General features: G+C 32.5%; 1 protein-coding gene across 4 annotated transcripts in view; it reads right to left on the bottom strand.

Moving 5' to 3' along the window:
• Positions 1 to 9,905: 9,905 nt before the first annotated feature.
• Positions 9,906 to 19,309, bottom strand: part of LOC143235979 (cyclic AMP response element-binding protein A-like) — a 75,898-nt gene continuing 66,494 nt past the window's right edge. For 2 of the 4 annotated variants that reach the window (XM_076474124.1, XM_076474121.1), the window contains exons 10-12: positions 16,265 to 16,344; positions 14,501 to 14,742; positions 9,906 to 12,164 (exon numbers count right to left, since the gene is read on the bottom strand). In XM_076474124.1, the coding sequence (XP_076330239.1) occupies positions 16,328 to 16,344 (17 nt within the window). In that variant the 3' untranslated portion in view covers positions 9,906 to 12,164; positions 14,501 to 14,742; positions 16,265 to 16,327. Of the gene's footprint in view, positions 12,165 to 12,700; positions 12,718 to 14,500; positions 14,743 to 16,264; positions 16,345 to 19,309 lie in introns of those variants that run through there. The other 2 variants (XM_076474123.1, XM_076474122.1) reach the window with 2 other exon arrangements.

Raw genomic sequence — 19,309 nt, forward strand, 5'->3', positions numbered from 1 at the left:
AAATACAACTCAAGCCAACTTGGAGCAATGACCTCTTCCGTAGTGAAGCCTATGTTTACGAAAGAGGATCTTCTGACCCGAAAATCTAGGTGATGAAGTTGTGAACATTTCTTGGTAATATTAACAATACAAGAAGGGTCTGAAGTGGAGAAAGGCTTACAAGCTATATTATTAGTTTTCTAATCACACCTCAAACCCAACAGCTGTTTCCTTCAGAAGGAAGAGACCCGAAGAAATTCAAATTACATAAAACGTATTCGACCACGTCCTAACATGCACCTTTATGCGATCCAATTGACTTCAGGTATGCGTTTTGCGTGGCATTAGAAGCCGAAACCCATATACAACAGAGATAGTTTGTAGAAATGAAGACTTGTAAAGACCCGTGGTCTAAGGTTAGAGTTGCAGTTACACGGGAGAAGTTTATATTGAAATAGAAGTTTTAGTGTCGGACAATAATACTTGACCATCAGCTGAGCACAATCCATTATAGTGGTTTGAAGGCTAACACAAAACCAGGTTGTTCCTTCTTTATAAGTAGTGATTAACAGTGGGAAAGTGCAAGGCGCAGTTCCGTGTTGTAATGACGCACGATTAATAAATCATACACGCACGTACCAATCACAATTCACCTAAAAGCAGGTAAAGTTTTTACCTGCTCATACATTCACTGTGTCAATATTTAATCTAGATTAAAGTAATACGAAAACTGTTTATGGTAGTACATTCAGAATTGTGTAACAGATGGTGTTGTTTATGCAACAGAAAACACTAATCATGAGAAATTTAATCACATGTGTAACATTGTCACATAGCTATATATTACTGGTTATTTCAAATATATTTTCAAAACCCATTATGTTCACTTCTACATGTGTACACTATTTTAAATCTATATAGCTGTATATCTATTTGCTGTACTTTATCACGCCGATGGACCAAGACTTATATATCACACGGTGTGAGCTATCTCCCCTTATGATGCAAGATTAACCTGCTGAAAAAGAAATGTTCTCATTTGCCTTTTTATGTTATTTTTTACTCAAATATATCTCTTAAACTTTTTACAAGATATCTTTTTCAAATTTACTTGAACTTATTTTAACATGTTTGCTTGTCATTAGTCTGTTGTGTTTAAGTTTTTTTAACCAATCATGTTATGTTGTTTGAAGCGTTTAGGTCACCATTCTACTATTATTGATATTTTTACTCTTCAATTCTACGGTGTTTCAGTTTTTTAGTCTACCGCTCTACTGTGCTCGAGTCTTTTAAATCTAAAACACTACTGATGTTTGACTGTCTTAAATATATCTTTTAATATCTTTATTATTTTACTTTGTACTCTATAACTTATCTATTTTTGTCTTACTTCTGGTCGCGTACTATGTTTAATCGTCTTCCTTGAAATAGATTTCAGGGCTGTGCTTAAAGAACATGAAACTGCAGCTTTCGAATAAAGCAATAAACTAATACGTTTCTAATTGGAACTTCCTTAACTTTTATTTCTTAATCTATGTATTGTAAAGGATCTTACATACAACTAAAGTTTTCATGTTTAATTAGATGATCTAAACAAAGAGGATTGAAGTTCTAGAAACACAATAAAGAAAAAGGAAAAAACAAAACAGGCCTCACCGAGCTCACTGATTGGCTGCTACTCTCCAAGATGCGTAGTTATACAATATGGCCGAACCTTGTTTTCTCTCTTTTGTCTTATATTTTGTTTTCGAGTGGAAGTTGCGAAAAGCAAAAAAGAAATAAAATGTATTCGTTATTTGTGAGTCCAACAATACTGTCGAAGTGTATAACTAATTTTTTTAGAAATATCTGGAAGTAGTTATCATATATGATTAGAAATAAGAAAACCTGAATGTTAGCTATCTGATAAACTAGGAGGTAGTCGAGAGAACAGTCAAGATGAAAGTTGTCAACAGAGGACGCTTATTGTTTTTGTTCTTATTAAGTAAACCGAAATTATTCAGTATCTAATGATCGGTTCATTCGAAACCAAACAATTATCACCTTCTACATAGACAAACTAACTCTGCAAAAAAAGTAATTTTAGTGTAAATCTGTACAGGGCCTATTTGCTCATAGTTAACCCTAAATTTAAAAGGAGAGCAATAGTCTGTTTGTTTGTTTTGAATTTCGCGCAAAGCTACACGAGGGCTATCTGCGCTAGCCGCCCCTAATTTAGCAATGTAAGGTTAGAGGGAAGGCAACTAGTCATCACCACCCACCGCCAACTCTTGGGCTACTCTTTTAACAACAAATAGTGGGATTGACTGCCACATTATAACACCCCCATCTCTGAAGGGGCGAGCATGTTTGGTGTCATGGAGATTCGGACCCGCGACCATCGGATTACGATTCGAGTGCCTTATTCACTTGGCCATGCCGGGCCGAAAGCATAGTCAACAGTACTTAACTGAATAGTGAAATTTCAAATAATAATAAAAAAATAACTTAGGAATTTCGACGTTAACTTTAACATGAACAAGCTTTAGACTCGAGCAGCAATCTTCGGATGAAAAACGTAATATTTTAAAATTAAAAAGTACACAAAGCATAAATACTTCTGTTTAAAGACCGCACTTTTTCAAAATGTAATATTTCTGAATTCTTTTGACTTAAAAAATATATTGTATGTAAGACTGTGGATAATTTTTCAACGTTACGTTTAACTTCATTTTAATAGGCCCGGCGTGGCCAGGTGGGTTAAAGTGTTCGGCTCGTAATCGGAGAGTTGCGGGTTCAAATCGCCATCGCGCCAAACATGCTCGCCCTTTCAGCCGTGGGTGTGTTATAATGTGACGGTTAATCCTACTATTCATTGGTAAAAGAGTAGCCCAAGAGTTGGTGGTGGGTGGTGATGACTAGCTGCCTTCCCTGTAGACTTACACTGCTAAATTAGGGACAGCTATCTATGCTATATTGCGGGGGTAGCTTGGTCTGAATCATGTCATTGATATTAATATCATTGAAAATACTATCCAGTTAGCTGAGTTAAAGACAAGTGGAACAATTTAATACAATGCTATAAGAACGATTAATGAGCATGTTTTTTCTATATTTATTTTAAACGACTTATGGAAAACAATAAGAATACCGAGTAAAAGTTGGTTTGCACTTAGGTTACAACCAACAAATTGTGTTCTTTTTCAGACTCAATAGTAAATTTTATGTTCAAATTCAAATAATGCAAACGACGCATATTATTTAAGAAACAAGATATTCTACAATAAACTGTTAGGAGCTAACCACACTATCATTCACATTTCAGAGTGTGACGTATTTTAAAGAATAAGTTGGGTAACTCTTAGTATGATTGAAATACTCAACAATTACCTCTAGCGGTGGGCAGTATAAGCAGGTCAGAGGTCTGGTTCTCAGTGTAACACAATTAACCTCTTTAAAGTTCATGAAATAAATTAACTTGATATATTAACTTAAATTGGAGACAGACACTTTTATTAGATTAACTTTAACTTTTAATGCCGCTGAAAACGGGTAATTTTGCAAAACTTAAAATATCGTATGAGCAGTTAACTCAGCCAGTATTAAGAAGGCTACATAGGGTAGACTTTTGTCACTATGTGCCTTCATCGGGATTTGATCGGTAGTGACTTGTAGCGATGCACCTGATGAAACAAAACGTAACAGTAAGTGTCTGAGTCACCTTACGTAATGGTTAGTTATGATTAGTATCTGTGGCGGCTCCTGGCCATGCCAAGATGATATTGACCGTAACTGTAAATGTATTAGCGATGTTCCTACTTGTATGACTTGGCTTGTTTGAGTTTAGAAAATTGAACAGTTAAATAGCAAAGTTAGTCCTCGAAAAATATGTGGAACTTGTGAAATTCAGTTTCAAAAGATGCTGTGAGACTGGACTCATGTCACTAAACTCCAATCTGATCTTCATCTGACTGGATTGAAAAGTGATTACAGACTTTGAGTCTAAATTTTCACTTTTCTCGTGTTTTGTTTAGTGTTGACTTAATGGATCTCATAGAGAAAGAACCCTTACATAACATGGATCACACACACACATCCTTTACGTAACTTGGATCACATACACAACTCTTACGTAGCCTGGATCACACACACACACAAATCTTTCGTAACCTGGATCATACACACAACTTTTACGTAACATGGATAACACACATCTGTTACGTAGCACGGATCACACGCATCCCTTACGTACTGTCCAATATGAAGAATCTGCTACTAACATTATTGAGCCTTAAAGGTAGAGTAGAGCAATTGTATAGTATGAATAAACTGTGTTACCACTCCTGTACTATGAATAAACTTAATGTTGCTACTCCTGTGTTATGAATAAACGTAGTGTTGCTACGCCTGTGGTAAGAAGAAACTGAGTGTTGCTACTCCTTTGTTATGAATAAACTTATTGTTGCTACTCATTTACTAATTATATCTGTTATCACTTTTTACATAAAATTGTTCTTAAGTAATTATTATGAATTTATCTTATCAGCTTATTTGACAATTGAAAAACAAATTATAGGTTTTACTTCATAGTTTTTTAACTTTGAATAATTTTTAATTTGTATACTTTAATACGGTATAATAAAATATTGTAGCATACGATCGTGCTGCCATCTCTTACGAAACGCAACAACTTTACTGAGTGATGAAAGGAAGAAAATGTAATTAATTTTTTATTTATATAACCTTTGGTTGGAAGTAAAACACAGTGTATTAATAGTTCCAATAGATATCAGAGTGTTGAAACCACCCGCGTTCCCAATGGCGTGTTGCTTGTTTGTTTGCTTTTATGGTATGAATAAACTTGGTGTTGCCACTTCTGAAGTGTGAATTAACTAGGTGTTACCACTCCATAAGTAGGAATAAAGTAGGTGTTACCACTCCTGAAGTATGAATAAACTAGGTGTTTATTAGTGCAATATTTTAGACGTTGACATATGTTTTGACCTTAATCAGTATATAGTCATGGTTGTGCTCATTTTGCTAATTTGACAGGAGTCACTACTATGACTCTAAATTATTTAAAAACAACAACACTAATTCAATCTCATTTTTCTTAATACTTCCAACGTAAGAACGTCTTCAAAGTGACCCTAAATTGTAACTTGAAAATTACTTCATCACTAGATAAAGAAATCTGTAATTTTACTGAGGAACTTTCGGTAAAGCTGAGCTGTTCGTGTTACTTAACTTTTAACCTTCATACAATACAGTAGGAACATTATTTTCGAACGACAAACATTTGTCATGTGCTCAGACATTCTAAAAACTGTACGACTTTAACACTCATCACTTGATCAAAGACACTCATACTGTGGTTGAACACTCAGTAACAGTTTAACATTTATTGGATCTTGAGGAACATTTAAACATTCTTCGGCTTTTCAGGAATTATTCATGTGGTTCTCTGGAACATTCAGAAATGAATTTGTGCTTCAAATATATTGTACGATTCTCTGAGATGTTCAGGAATGTGTTGGGCTTTTTTGGGGATATTCATACATTGTTGGATTCTCTGGGATATTCAGGTATTGGTGGGCTCTTTGGGATATTTAGGCGTTGTTGCATTCTCTGAGATATTCTGGTGTCGTTGGGTTCTCTAGGATATTCAGGCGTTTGTTGGATTGTGGGAGACGTTCAGGCGTTTTTGGACTCTGGGATATTCAGATGTTGTTGGGTTCTCTAGTATATTCAGGCGTTTGTTGGGTTGTAGGAGACGTTTAGGTGTTGTGGGGTTCTCTGGGATATTCAGGCGTTTGTTGGATTGTCGGAGATATTCTGGCGTTTGGTTGATGAAGAGACAGATGTTCAGGTATTCGTTGGGTTCTTTAAGCTATTCAAATATTCGTTATGTTCTGGGACATTTTACAGTTTCCAGGAATAATTATGCGTTGGTCGAATTTTATTTGATATTTAAGTATTTGCCTGATTTTCATAGACGGTTAAGCATTTGTCTGAGTTCTCGAAGATATTCCATCCAAATGGACTTTCATTGTATGACAACAATAAGAGACAATTATTTTCAAACATGTTGCGGTCTTTGTAGTTGTATTGAAATAAGATTAAGAAACTCACGATATTTAAATTCCAGAAATAAATAAAAAAACGTTTGGATGTGGGTTGATGGTCTGATATTAGTAAAAGTAGTGTTTTGAGGACCTGAACATTATGAAAATCAATCACTGATAACGTAAAATAGTATGATACATCCTATCGGTAAAACCACGATTTAAAGAAGAGAAAATGATATAATCTTTTAATAAAACCGCGACTTCAACAAGGATGAAATGATATATTTTTTGGTAAAACCAAGATTCAAAGAAGAGAAAGTGATCTATCCTTTCGGTAAATCCACGATTCAAACAAGAGGTAAAATCATGACTGAAAGAAGAGAAAATGATATATTCTATCGGTAAATTCATGATTTAAACACAAGAAAATGATATAATCCTTCGGTAAAACCATGACTGAAGGAAGAGAAAATGATATAGTCTATCGGTAAAACCATGACTCAAACAAAAGAGAAATTGACGAAAAAAAGAAGCTATAATTGAACGTGAATTGCTTGAAAAAGAAATCTTAATATATTGTATAGATTGGGTGGGTTGCATATGTTTGATTATATTAAGGCTAATTAATTGTCCATGCGAAATTTCTTTGTTTTAGCGGAAATTTGTGAAATGGACAATTTATGCTCTGAACGCTGAAGGGATTGAACCCGAAATTCCAATGTTATAAATCCTGATACCACTGACTTTTTTTACTGTAAAAAATAAAACTCAACTTTGATGGTAAAAAGATTTTCAAACAATTCTGACATGTCATAGTTTCTATGTCAGAATGTTTTAGGTCCTCGAAAAATAAAACATTTTCTCTGGTACACCAAAAAAGGAAATCAAACGAACTTAACTACATATTGTATCCCGATGGTAGTAAGAAACAGGCTATATTATAAACCAATAATTTGTTTTAAGAAAACAAAATTACGCTAAAAAGTTAAAGAATTTGATATAATCTCTATTACATTTAATGAATGATCATAAATAAAAGACCACAGTTATTCCATTATACCACTTTAAGGTAAGGACCTACATATGATCCCACTTTGTATGTATGATCTGTACACAACACATAACTGAATGATCATAAATAAAAGACCATTTATTCCATTATACCACTTTAAGGTAAGGACCTACATATGATCCCATTCTGTTTGTACGATCTATATAACACATAACTGAATGATCATAAAGAAAACAGACAGTTATTCCGTTATACCACTTTATTCAGCTACTTTACAATGGTTATGTCAATAATGCACCGAACTACACTCGCACTTAGATATAGAGACCATTCTGCAGTAAAGATAAAATAGTGTATTATATCACAGAAAAATAATTTATACGAAATATGAAGCTATCAGATTCACCATCTCTCCTGCGTGGGCACCAAATCTTACACGTGCTAGACAGGTAAGGTCTGATGAATCAAACGTTCGTACATGGTGGGAAGAAATAGAGCAGTTTCAATTTTTTTTTTTAGCTTTTACAAAAATACATTACATAAGAAACTAACTGTATGCGTGTTATTAATTTTACATTTGTAATTATGGTTTTATGTTAAAATTATCGACTTAAATCTTACACACAAAGGCCAACACAATGCAGGAAGATAAGAGACATTGGTGCTACATAAGATTGTCCATGAAACTACAGTAGAGTAAATTTATTACTTATGTTCGAAGTTTTACTTTAAACCAAGTTAGTGAACGTATTTTTACCTTTCCACTTGAGACATAGTTTCTGTAAAAGGAAGCACCTTATATCAACAACATTACTTTCATACAATAATAACAGGTTATTGTTCTACAGAGTGATCCAACCAGAGGTATACCACGGATTTGTATTGGAAAGATGATCATAAACTATTATAAATTACATTGTTACAAGACAGGTGTTCTGCCTGACACTGTTGTAGGCTAGATGTTCTAACAGCCATTGTTACAAGAAAGGTGTTCTGACTGACACTGTTGCAGGCTAGATGTTCTAACTGACATTGGTACAAGAAAAGTGTTCTGACTGACACTCTTGCAAGCTAGGTGTTCTGATTGACATTGTTACAAGACAAGTGTTTTGATTGACATTGTTACAAGACAGGTGTTGTGACTGGCATTGTTACAAGACAAGTGTTCTGATTGACATTGTTACAAGACGGGTGTTCTAACCAACATTGTTACAAGACAGGTGTTCTATTTTAGTTATGAACGTTTGTGTCGTTAATGTTTTATATTATTCCCATGGAAAATCAGTGCAGTATTTCTCCGTGGATCACCTTGTACATATAAATGTAACAGCTCTTAAAATATGTAATAACGAATCGCATGATTACAGATAATTTTATTTTTCCACACTTAGGACTTTTGACTAACAAACAGTGGAAAAATTGTAATTAAAGTCACATGATACCACAGAAAAAGAACAAATACAAATCGAAATATTTTGTATTACGTTATTATTCAATTACGTATTCAGAATATCCAATAAAAATCAATGTATTAAAATGAACACAATCATAAAAATATAAAAATTGAATAAATCTTTTTTTCGTATCAAGTTGTACTTTAAGCAAACATTAGTCTAAAGACAGAACTTTATAAACAAAGCAAAGTTTTATACAGAAATAATGACAAAAGCGATGCCTACCTAGTTCGAAGTACTCACTGGAAAACATTTTGTTTAGGGAATTTATAGACAGGTATGTTAAAAAAAAAAAAACCCTGACTGAGAAGAAACGAAAAGAAACCAAAATCAATAAAGCGTGATACAACAAAATAACGTGTTCTAGAAATACCTAACATTTTAATCTCGAAACCAAACATTAAAAAACAACAGCTCATAGATGTTACACAATAAACTTATCTGTGGTAAAACGGTGTTAGTTTTACCTAGACTTTTATTTCACTACATAAATCAGTAGAATGAATAAACACATGGTATTTAATAATGTAATAGACATCAAATGTTAAGTACAAGTCATCATGTTAACAACTGGTTGGATGCCACAGCGAGTAGTTCTAAAAACACATTTACTCAACATGAACGTAAGACTATTTAATATTATGATCACATCTAAAGTTTTAAAATAAAATCTATAAAATACTGAGGCACAAATATAGAGTACAATGCTATGTTACTATAAAAAGAAATATATGATTTCTTTACGTTCTCTTTACAAATAGTGTTAACGAAAGACTATTGTTTATTGTACTATTCAGATCATAAGATACCGTTTCGTGTATCATAAAGCTCGTATATATAATAATGAAATTCAAAATAATCACTCTCAGAGTAACTAAGTTACGAATCACACGTTGTTTAGTTATGGAACATATAGTTTACTCACTCTTCTGGCTTTCATATTTGCTTTTACACTAATTTCTTTTGTGATTCAGTTTCCTTCTGAGATGCTATGAATTCGACGTCAAATAACATAAAAAGTTACTTTTATGATATGGAGTGTATCTTACGAAACGTGTTAAAGGTCTTAATCAACGAACAGGACTTGATGGAATCAAAGCAGAGAAACTGTGTCAACTTTATGACACGGTTTTATTACACCACACTTGCTTGTTTGCAAACATGTCGACAACTGTAAAGGACTCGCTGGCTTATCTTCAAACGATAATTAATAAATTTATAAAATAATTTACAAAAAAAAGAAACAGGACAACTCACTAGAGTACAGTTGTAGGACGCCTTCTTTGAAATTTATTGTCATCTAACTGTACTTTTTATATAATTTAAAATATGTTGATTCATACCAAGTTTTAGTGGTATAGAGAGGAGCTGTTTGGATACGTTTTGAAGAATAAATGAAATTTGCTATCTATATTAAGAGAAATAGCTTTATTTCTGACAAATTACACACACTCTCTCACACACACACATATATATATATTCATCTGTTATTAATAGTACGAGGTAAAACTAAATGAAATATATACATTAAATGCTGACCTATTATAAAGGCATTCTGTCACTTATGGTCGCAGAAGGCGTAGATAAAACCTAATGAATAAATATATAAACTCTCAAACCCAGATTATAACTGGATGTTTTTCGTTGTATACATTTCTGTAGAGCTAATACCATATTGATTTTTTTATTGTAAATCGTTAAATAGAGAAAATATAATCTATAAACAATAAATCTTAACATTTACTGTCACCATAAAATAAGAAATAAGTTAATAACGATTATTTCAGGCTTACGTGTAATGCCAGCTGGGGACGAATAAAAAAATTACCGCTCATCCGTTAATTAAAAATATTATAGACATTCAGAAATTATTTACATTTCAAATTTCACCTAGTGGTCAAAACAGAGAATGACAAGCGAAAATATCCTTTTCCAGATTGGAATTAATTATATTTAAATCCTTTGATAAAGGCATATGAGTGCAAATCTGTAACCGAATTTAGCACAAAATAACACCAGAACTACTATTGGTCCAACGCACCTTCAATATTGTAGAAAAAACAAACAACAACAACAAGCGATCTATACATACATACTGAATTATTTGAATAAAATATTCTATTTTGGTCCTCGATATTAATTGCCAATAAAAAACAAAGGTGCGAAGAGACTAGTTATTCGGAGGCAGACCTTTGAATCTGGAATAGGATATAACGAACTTCGAGAAGTCAGTGGAATATCGAGATACTATGTAATGACATACAATATATTTACACTGAGGTTACAGTTTCTGACATAAATCCATGAACACGATTCATTTATGTTACGGTACATATTTGCTAAATAATTGGAACCTCTTTCCCACAGCTAAATAACACAAAGATAAGACATTTAACCAAACTTAAATAGCTTCTACATTAGTGTAATGAGAAGAACTGATATTAAGTCCAAGTCCAACCGAACACGATAAACATAAATATTCATTATTTTATTGTCTCGTTTATCAGTTGGTTTTAGGGAAAGGCTAAAAGAAGTTTATCTTTAAATGGAAAAGGCGCGAAAACGGTTAGGTACACTCTGCAAGGTCTTCTGGTGGGACAGCGGTAAGTTTACGAACTTACAACGCTGAAATCCAGGGTTAGATTTCCCCCCATTGCGGTGGACACAACAGATGGTCCAATGTGGCTCTGATCTGAAATAAACAAATAAACAGAAGCGAGAAACATGTAGTCTTTCAGCCAGTTATATATTTCAAGATCACGAGAAGTTTGGAAAAAACAACAACATTTATTCATCTATTAATATATTTTTCTATGTAATGTTCATCATGTTATTATGAAAACACGTTTCAGGTTTCTAGTCAATGAAATACGATGGTGCAATGACACACACTTTGCACTGTTACAGGTACGACTGAGTGAATTTAAAATTACGAAAACAAATCAGAAGTACTTTGCCAAAACGTATTAAGGACTGGCGCACTGTCTCTTTCTACTCAACATCTTATTTTAAACACACGAATCGTTTCTAAATTGTGCAGTACAAGAGTCACTTTTGACGTGGTTAGTTTACGAAACCCTACCTATATGTTGTGAATCTGTATCACAAGAGAATTTCTCACTTTGGGAGAGATGATAGGGATAATCAATGTGTTGTAAATCTATACCACACAGGAATTTGACATTTTGAGTGATATGTAACGCCTGACCAAGAGCTAAAAACTTACTAGCTTTAAGATTTACATCAACCTAGGAAAACGAGCAAACAAATAAAGTTGGCTTGAGGTTATTATTTTAAATTGTTTGTTAATTTCATGTGATCTTTCACTACAAATACATAAACGACTGATGGATTTTATCTCACTTATTATTGTTAAAAGAAATATTATAATAACCAACCATTGTGGTTTTCATTTAACTGTTCAATAGCAGCTGACATTTATTTTAAAACATTAATAGGACTTTTGTCAATTTGATTTAATATAATATCAGTGATTAAACAACATGCTGTTTACAAGTAATTAGGGTTACTGGTATATCTAGAAACAATTATGAATACTGCTGCATGTTTTATAGCTGGTCTTCTTTCTTGTACTTCTCAAATCTTCCATTAAGTATGATAGATGAAACTACAGCATCACCCCAACTGAAAACTTACAATTGATGGTTGAAACTGTAAGAAACAAAAACATGTTTCTTTTAGTTTTATAATTGATGGTACTATAAGAAATAAAAGCATGTTCCTGTTAGTTTTATAATTGATGGTTGAAACTATAAGAAATAGAAGCATGTTCTTGTTAATTTCATACTAGATGGTTGAAAATATAAGAAACAAAAACATGTTCTAGTCAATTTTATAATTGATGGTTGAAACTATAAGAAACAAAAGTATGTTGCTGTTAGTTTTTGTGATAGATGGTTGTAGCTTTAAGAAACAAAAACATGTTCTTGTTAGTTTTATGATAGATGGTTGTAGCTTTAAGAAACAAAACATGTTTTTGTGAATTTTATAATTGATGGTTGAAACTATAAGAAATACAAACATGTTTGTGTTAGTTTTGTAATTGATGGTTGAAACTATAAGAAATAGAAGCATGCTCTTGTTAATTTTATAATAGATGGTTGAAACTGTAAGAAACAAAAACATGTTCCTGTTAGTTTTATAATTGATGGTACTATAAGAAATAGAAGCATGTTTTTGTTAATTTTATAATTGATGGTTGAAACTATAAGAAACAAAAGGATATTGCTGTTAGTTTTATGATAGATGGTTGTAGCTTTAAGAAACAAAAACATGTTCTTGTTTAAATACACCAAATATCAAGTGAGCTTACGACATATTATTATACTCTTTTTTTTTTTTCTTTAATGTATCAAAAGATTCATATAATTATATCAATATTTTTTATTTACATTTGATAAGACTATGATGTTTATTTATTTAGCAATGCTGTTGTTTTTGGGGTACAATGTATAGCTTAAGCTCTAAATAGTCGAAATTTCTTTATTAATTTAAAAGCAAATCCCACTTTAAAAAAAGACACATTTGTATGTATGTGGAGACACAATTAAGACTTATGGTAGTAGTTTCATCACTAATCAATAGATGGCATTACTAACAAAATATACATTATTACAGAAAATGTGCTGTAATCACGTTTCAAATAAATAGTTAAATAGAATTTTGTTCAAATAACGAGTGACCTTCAAATTCCTTACAAAAGTTCTTACCATCTCTAACGTAAACAACCCTGTATCAGTAATACGCATGCGTATGACGTAAGCCAGACAATATAATGTTACTACTATTTTTTGTTTGTCATAGCAATTTGGTATTGTTTATATGATTTAGTGAAGGTACATGTGTTTGTTTACGCATTTTAATTCAAAAATGCCAATGCTTAAGGTAGTAAATTTTAACCTAGTTCTTTCAGTTCCGACTCCCACAACCAATTATTGTTAATTTTGAGTTTAAAATGTAAGTCACGTGATTGAAAGTAGTCCAAACACAGCTTTTGGTTACATCCTGTTTTACTTGGTACGCTGAAAAAGTCGGGGCGATGTTCCGATGGCATACTTAAAGAAATGTTCAGGAACTGGTAATCGATCACACAGGCCTGCGAATTTAAACTTCACAAAAGTTGTTTTCGGTTTAATAATGGATTTTCCATAATTTAGCTATGCAGATTTTGAAAATAATAGACTTTCTTTTTCCTCTGACATAAAGTTTTTTTCTTTTACAAATCGAGAAAATATTCTTACTTAAATCAAATTATTATTTCGTTTACCATAATGAACACTTTTTTATTGTTATGTTTTGGTTCTAGAACGATCGAAAAGGCTTAAACGTCGTGACTGGTCAAGAAATATCTACAGCTAGTGGTTGTCACCATTTTCAACAGAACAAAACGTGACCTGATTTCAATGAAAATGATTCACTCACGTGAAAGTACATTTGACGTTTTGTGAAAAGTCTGTACGTGATGGGAAAAAATGGATATAATTTTCAGATTCAGTGTACAGGAATCACTATACAAGAAGTAAACATTCCAAGACAATAATAAAACCATCTCAGGCCTGTGATGTAAGAAAATGAAGAATGTGACAAATTAAAAAGATCGTTTATTCGTTATTCGTATAAATTCATCATTCGATTAATCTGACTGGATCGATTTGTTGGATGTAACTTTTCAGTAACCAAGACTGTTGGTATCCGTCACTACGACTTCCTTAAATTTTGCTAACGTTTTTTGAAGGCCATCATTCATAATCGTTTCGGATGAAGTAAAAGGTGTTAGCTAGTCTTTGAATGCTAAATCTATAAAACGTCAGTACGGTAATGAATTGACAATAAAATAAATTTCGATACACCCATGAAAAAATATCTACATATACCTTCAATAAACTGAATTTTCAAGTTAACTTACGAAAATATTTCAAGTCACATCAAGAGTGATTTTTCTCTCAACTCAAACTAATAATTAATTCCATTACGATCTAATACCATACCTGGATGAGTGCCATGTGTAATGGAACTGGTGATGGAAGAAATGGAAGAAATCTTTCATGGACGTATGTAATGAGAAAAAGATATGGGAACTGGTTGGGGACCTTGTGTCTCGGTGATAGAGAAGATATCTTGAGAAGTTTCAGTTGGTTAAAATGACGAAACGCTGGTTAATCACAGCGAAGGAAGACTTGCGGGAGAGGAGGTGTGGGCATGAGACTCCGTAATTATTAAGACAAAAAATCTGAAAATAGTAGAAACATAAATGAACAAATCAAATAAACTGGATGATTTAACTTAGAACAAAAACACAGAAACGAAACGTTAACTATAACTGAAAGAAGTATTTTTTTCCTCTGTTTCATTGGTTTGATTAATTTGCAACATTGTTACTACTGGCACGTACGACCAAAACAAACATTTATTGTTTTGATTTAAGTTATTGTTTTAAAAATACCTTTTTAATCTTTTATCAGTTAATTATACGTATGGTTATAATTAATTTTAGCCTAGCATGATCTGGTGGTTAGGATGCTCGACTAAGAATAGATATGCAGGTCACAAGTTCGAATCCTGCCACCGAACGTGCTCGCCCTCTCTACAATAAGAGCGTTGTAATTTATAATCAGCCCCACTTTTTGTTGTTAAAGAAGTTGGCAGTAGGTGGCGTTGAATAGCTGCATTTCTTCTCTTATACTACTTCAAAGTGAAGGACGCCTAGCGCAGGCATTCATCAAGTAACTTTGAGCGAAATTCAAAAAAGGAAGATTTCGTTATTCTTAAAATGATACACTTTGGTGAAACTTCAGTTGCAAACCTAGAAATGTGAGCTTAGTCAGGACATTTCGGAAAAAAAATCTAAAGTCAGGCTAGTAATTACAACTCATTTAACGTAAATGAGAAATCACATTCACTTTCTTGGCTTGTTTGAATTTTGGGCAAGAATACAGGATGACTACTTAATTTAGCAGCGTAAGACTGGAGAGAAGGCAGCTAGCTAGTCAACACCACCTATCGCTAAATTTTGAGCAAGTGGAATTGACCATCACTGTAAAAATAGCGAGCATTTATGATGAGCGAAATTCGAACCCTCGACCCGCAGATTGCTAGTTCAACACTCTAAGCGATACCCAATACTCTTTATATCTTCGATAAAGAAACGTGGAAATATGAGATCCATTCAATTTATACTCAGAATAATATAATTTTTCAAGTTATGTCCTGGAATGACGTTTATAATTGAGATTTATAACGGAAAATTTACATTTTTTTTCTTTTATTTTTAATAATATCAGAAAGGAAAAAGGACACCAGATGAAAGTAAGTAGGCAATAAACAGATGGTTGTTTCATATAAACATATTTTAAAATATGAACATAAATAATATTACGGTGTACTTGTTGAATTAGTGACACATTAAATGACAGTAGACATGAGAAATAAAATTCTGTTACTTTGGTAAATTATTCAATGACCTATAGATGTTTTTGTTCACAGCTTCCACCCTTAATAAATGGCCTTAAATGAGCCAAATCGTCATATCATATCTTCTTCCACTTTAGGGTTTCCAAACAAAAAAATTCCACGATTTCTTGGGTTCTTAATTACTTGAATTCTACATGAAGTTTATTATTAGACATACTTTGTAGAATAAACACAACATAACCTCCATTTCCATTTTTATTATAATTAATCTAATATTTGGCATTTTGAAAGATTAAGTTATAAAGGCCGCGTTATATTTGTTTTATTAAACGTTTACTAACCATGAAAACCAAAGGTCCCCCATCTCTGATAGTTTTTGTACATACAAAATGGCTGCTACCAAACTATCTTGTTATTCCTGCTGTAAAAGAAAACATCTGAATTTCAAACATTCCTTCCGTGTAGAAAATTCTCATCATTAATTGATTCATATTCTAGAACAGTGGTTCCCAAATTCTTTTAGTCTAAGGCTCTCTTGATGTAATTGAGCCACTCTCACTCAATCTGTAACTTTAGTATGGTGATTGAAAAACAGTGCCATCTATTTTAAATATACTGTAAGGTTTAATTAATTCAACATAATATTTATTGGCTTATTGTTTATTTAGAATTAAAATCTGTTTTCGGCCCATTTTTTTTTTTGTGGCGGCTTTCCAGAAAAGCTTCATGGCCTCCAAGTGGGGCCATAGCTCCCAATTTGAGAAACACTGTTCTAGAACATAGAACAAAAAAAGAAACAACGTTACTGTTAGTGTGTGGTGAACAGTAAAGGGACATAGCTATGTAAAACATACAGTAATTTTAACGTAACCTAATTCTGATTCATTGATCTTACTGAAAGATTTTGGATGCAGTTCGTTTCTTCAAACATAGGCAAATGGAAAACTAAGTCATTAGGGTGGTAGAGCTTAAAAATGCTAAAGAACCTGTGACAGAGGAGATTCTATCATTGACAATCCTCGGAAGAGTTTTCAAGACTTTAAAACAACCATATGTCATAACGTCCAGTGTATATCTTTAAACTATGGACTTTAATGACTCACAATTTTTATGTTTTTTTAACTTATTCCCAAAACACTTGTAAATACCTATTTCGAATTTCATACTAGATCAAAAAAATTAAACAATATAGGCTTAGGTGTCTGGACACCTCAGAAGGTTCGACACCACGTGTTGTTGATCAAAACACTTTTTTCTATTTGTTTTTTTTTTCTTTCAGTTTACTCAGCTGTTATCTGGAAAATTAACCCGCTATAGACTGGTATCCCATCCAGAGGAGGGAGATACGTGCCATCATTCTTATCCACTTGTCCCTATTAACTAAAGTTTAATACTAAATCCTGTGCCATCTCGATATGGGAGGGATTTGACCCTATTTTTGAGAAGCACATTCTAACCGTATCCGGTATGGTGGCAGGGGGAGTCTTTGACTCGAAAAAACAACATTGTTTTTATCTTGCAACTTATATTTATTAACCTTTTTTTTATTTGCGACGTTACTGGGTTATTTTTAATTGTTTGTTAGATTTACACTCTAAACAGTTACGTGGAAATAAACACTTTCTGATGCACTAGTGAGAGATAAAAGAAAAGGACAGAACGTCAGCAACTACTGCAGTATATCACAATGTTTATAAATCAGCATAAAGTATTCACTTGAACCAATCAAAAATGTTTTAACATAATGTCACAAGGTAAACTCTATTGAGACTGTATTCTTATTAAACTGAAATTTTCACTATTTCGTGTCGTAATTGGCTATAACCTTCAGATATACTACCTAAACTTATATTCCTTACCTTTTTGTTTTGCGTATATTGATACAATTAGCGTAATAGTAATATAATAAATGATAGATATTTCATCCAATGTTCGACATATGGGCAGATGTTACTCGTTTATAAATAACACACAGTCACATCGCTTCCTCGTGCGTGCCACTCAAACGTTTGATACTTTACCACACACAAGACCTATAGGTGAATCAGTTTCCTTTTTTGTTGTTGCAATGAATAAGTAATGTGGGGAAGAATCCAAGCCATAACCTTGTGTAATATATAATATATAATAACTCTTTATTGAATGAGTAATGTGGGGTCATAACCATGTGTAATATATAATAACTCTTTATTGAATGAGTAATGTGGGGTCATAACCTTGTGTAATATATAATATATAATAACTCTTTATTGAATGAGTAATGTGTGGTCATAACAATGTGTAATATATAATAACTCTTTATTGAATGAGTAATGTGGAGTCATAACCTTGTGTAATATATAATATATAATAACTTTTTTTGAATGAGTAATGTGGGGTCATAACCATGTGTAATATATAATAACTCTTTATTGAATGAGTGATGTGGGGTCATAACCATGTGTAATATGTAATATATAATAACTCTTTATTGAATGAGTAATGTGGGGTCATAACCATGTGTAATATATAATAACTCTTTATTGAATGAGTAATGTGGGGTCATAACAATATGTAATATATAATAACTCCTTATTGAATGAGTAATGTGGGGTCATAACCATGTGCAATATATAATAACTCTTCATTGAATGAGTAATGTGTGGTCATAACCATGTGTAACATATAATAACTCTTTATTGAATGAGTAATGTGTGGTCTTAACCATGTGTAATATATAATAACTCTTTATTGAATGAGTAATGTGTGGTCATAACCATGTGTAATATATAATATATTATTACTCTTTATTGAATGAGTGATGTGGGGTCATAACCATGTGTAATATGTAATATATAATAACTCTTTATTGAATTAGTAATGTGGGGTCATAACCATGTGTAATATATAATAACTCTTTATTGAATGAGTAATGTGTGGTCATAACCGTGTGTAATATATAATAACTCTTTATTGAATGAGTAATGTGGGGTCATAACCAATTGTAATATATAATAACTCTTTATTGCTCTTATTACTAAATTAGATTATCCCCGTTTTTCGTGCCCTTACACTGCTCGCTAAAATAATTTGTATTATTATAAATATTTGAAAATTCAAATGCAGAAGTGTTTCTAATAAATGGAGTGAAAGCAGGTAAAAATAAATAACTAGATGGCGTTATTATCAACTTACGTAAAAATATTTTAGAAATTGTCTGTTTTGTTTTATAACCTTCTCTGGCTTGAACTTCTGTAACCACAAGACATTCACTATCCGTGGTGACCACAGCAGGGGTAACCCATTGTGTAAATTTATTCCAAACAACAACAGCAACATAAAAAAACCAAATAAAACAGCCTCTTGGTTGGAACGATATTTTTCACTCTACACAAGCCATGATGTCA

Source organism: Tachypleus tridentatus, chromosome 13 (assembly GCF_004210375.1).
Source record: "Tachypleus tridentatus isolate NWPU-2018 chromosome 13, ASM421037v1, whole genome shotgun sequence".
In the NCBI taxonomy this organism is placed as follows: domain Eukaryota; kingdom Metazoa; phylum Arthropoda; class Merostomata; order Xiphosura; family Limulidae; genus Tachypleus; species Tachypleus tridentatus.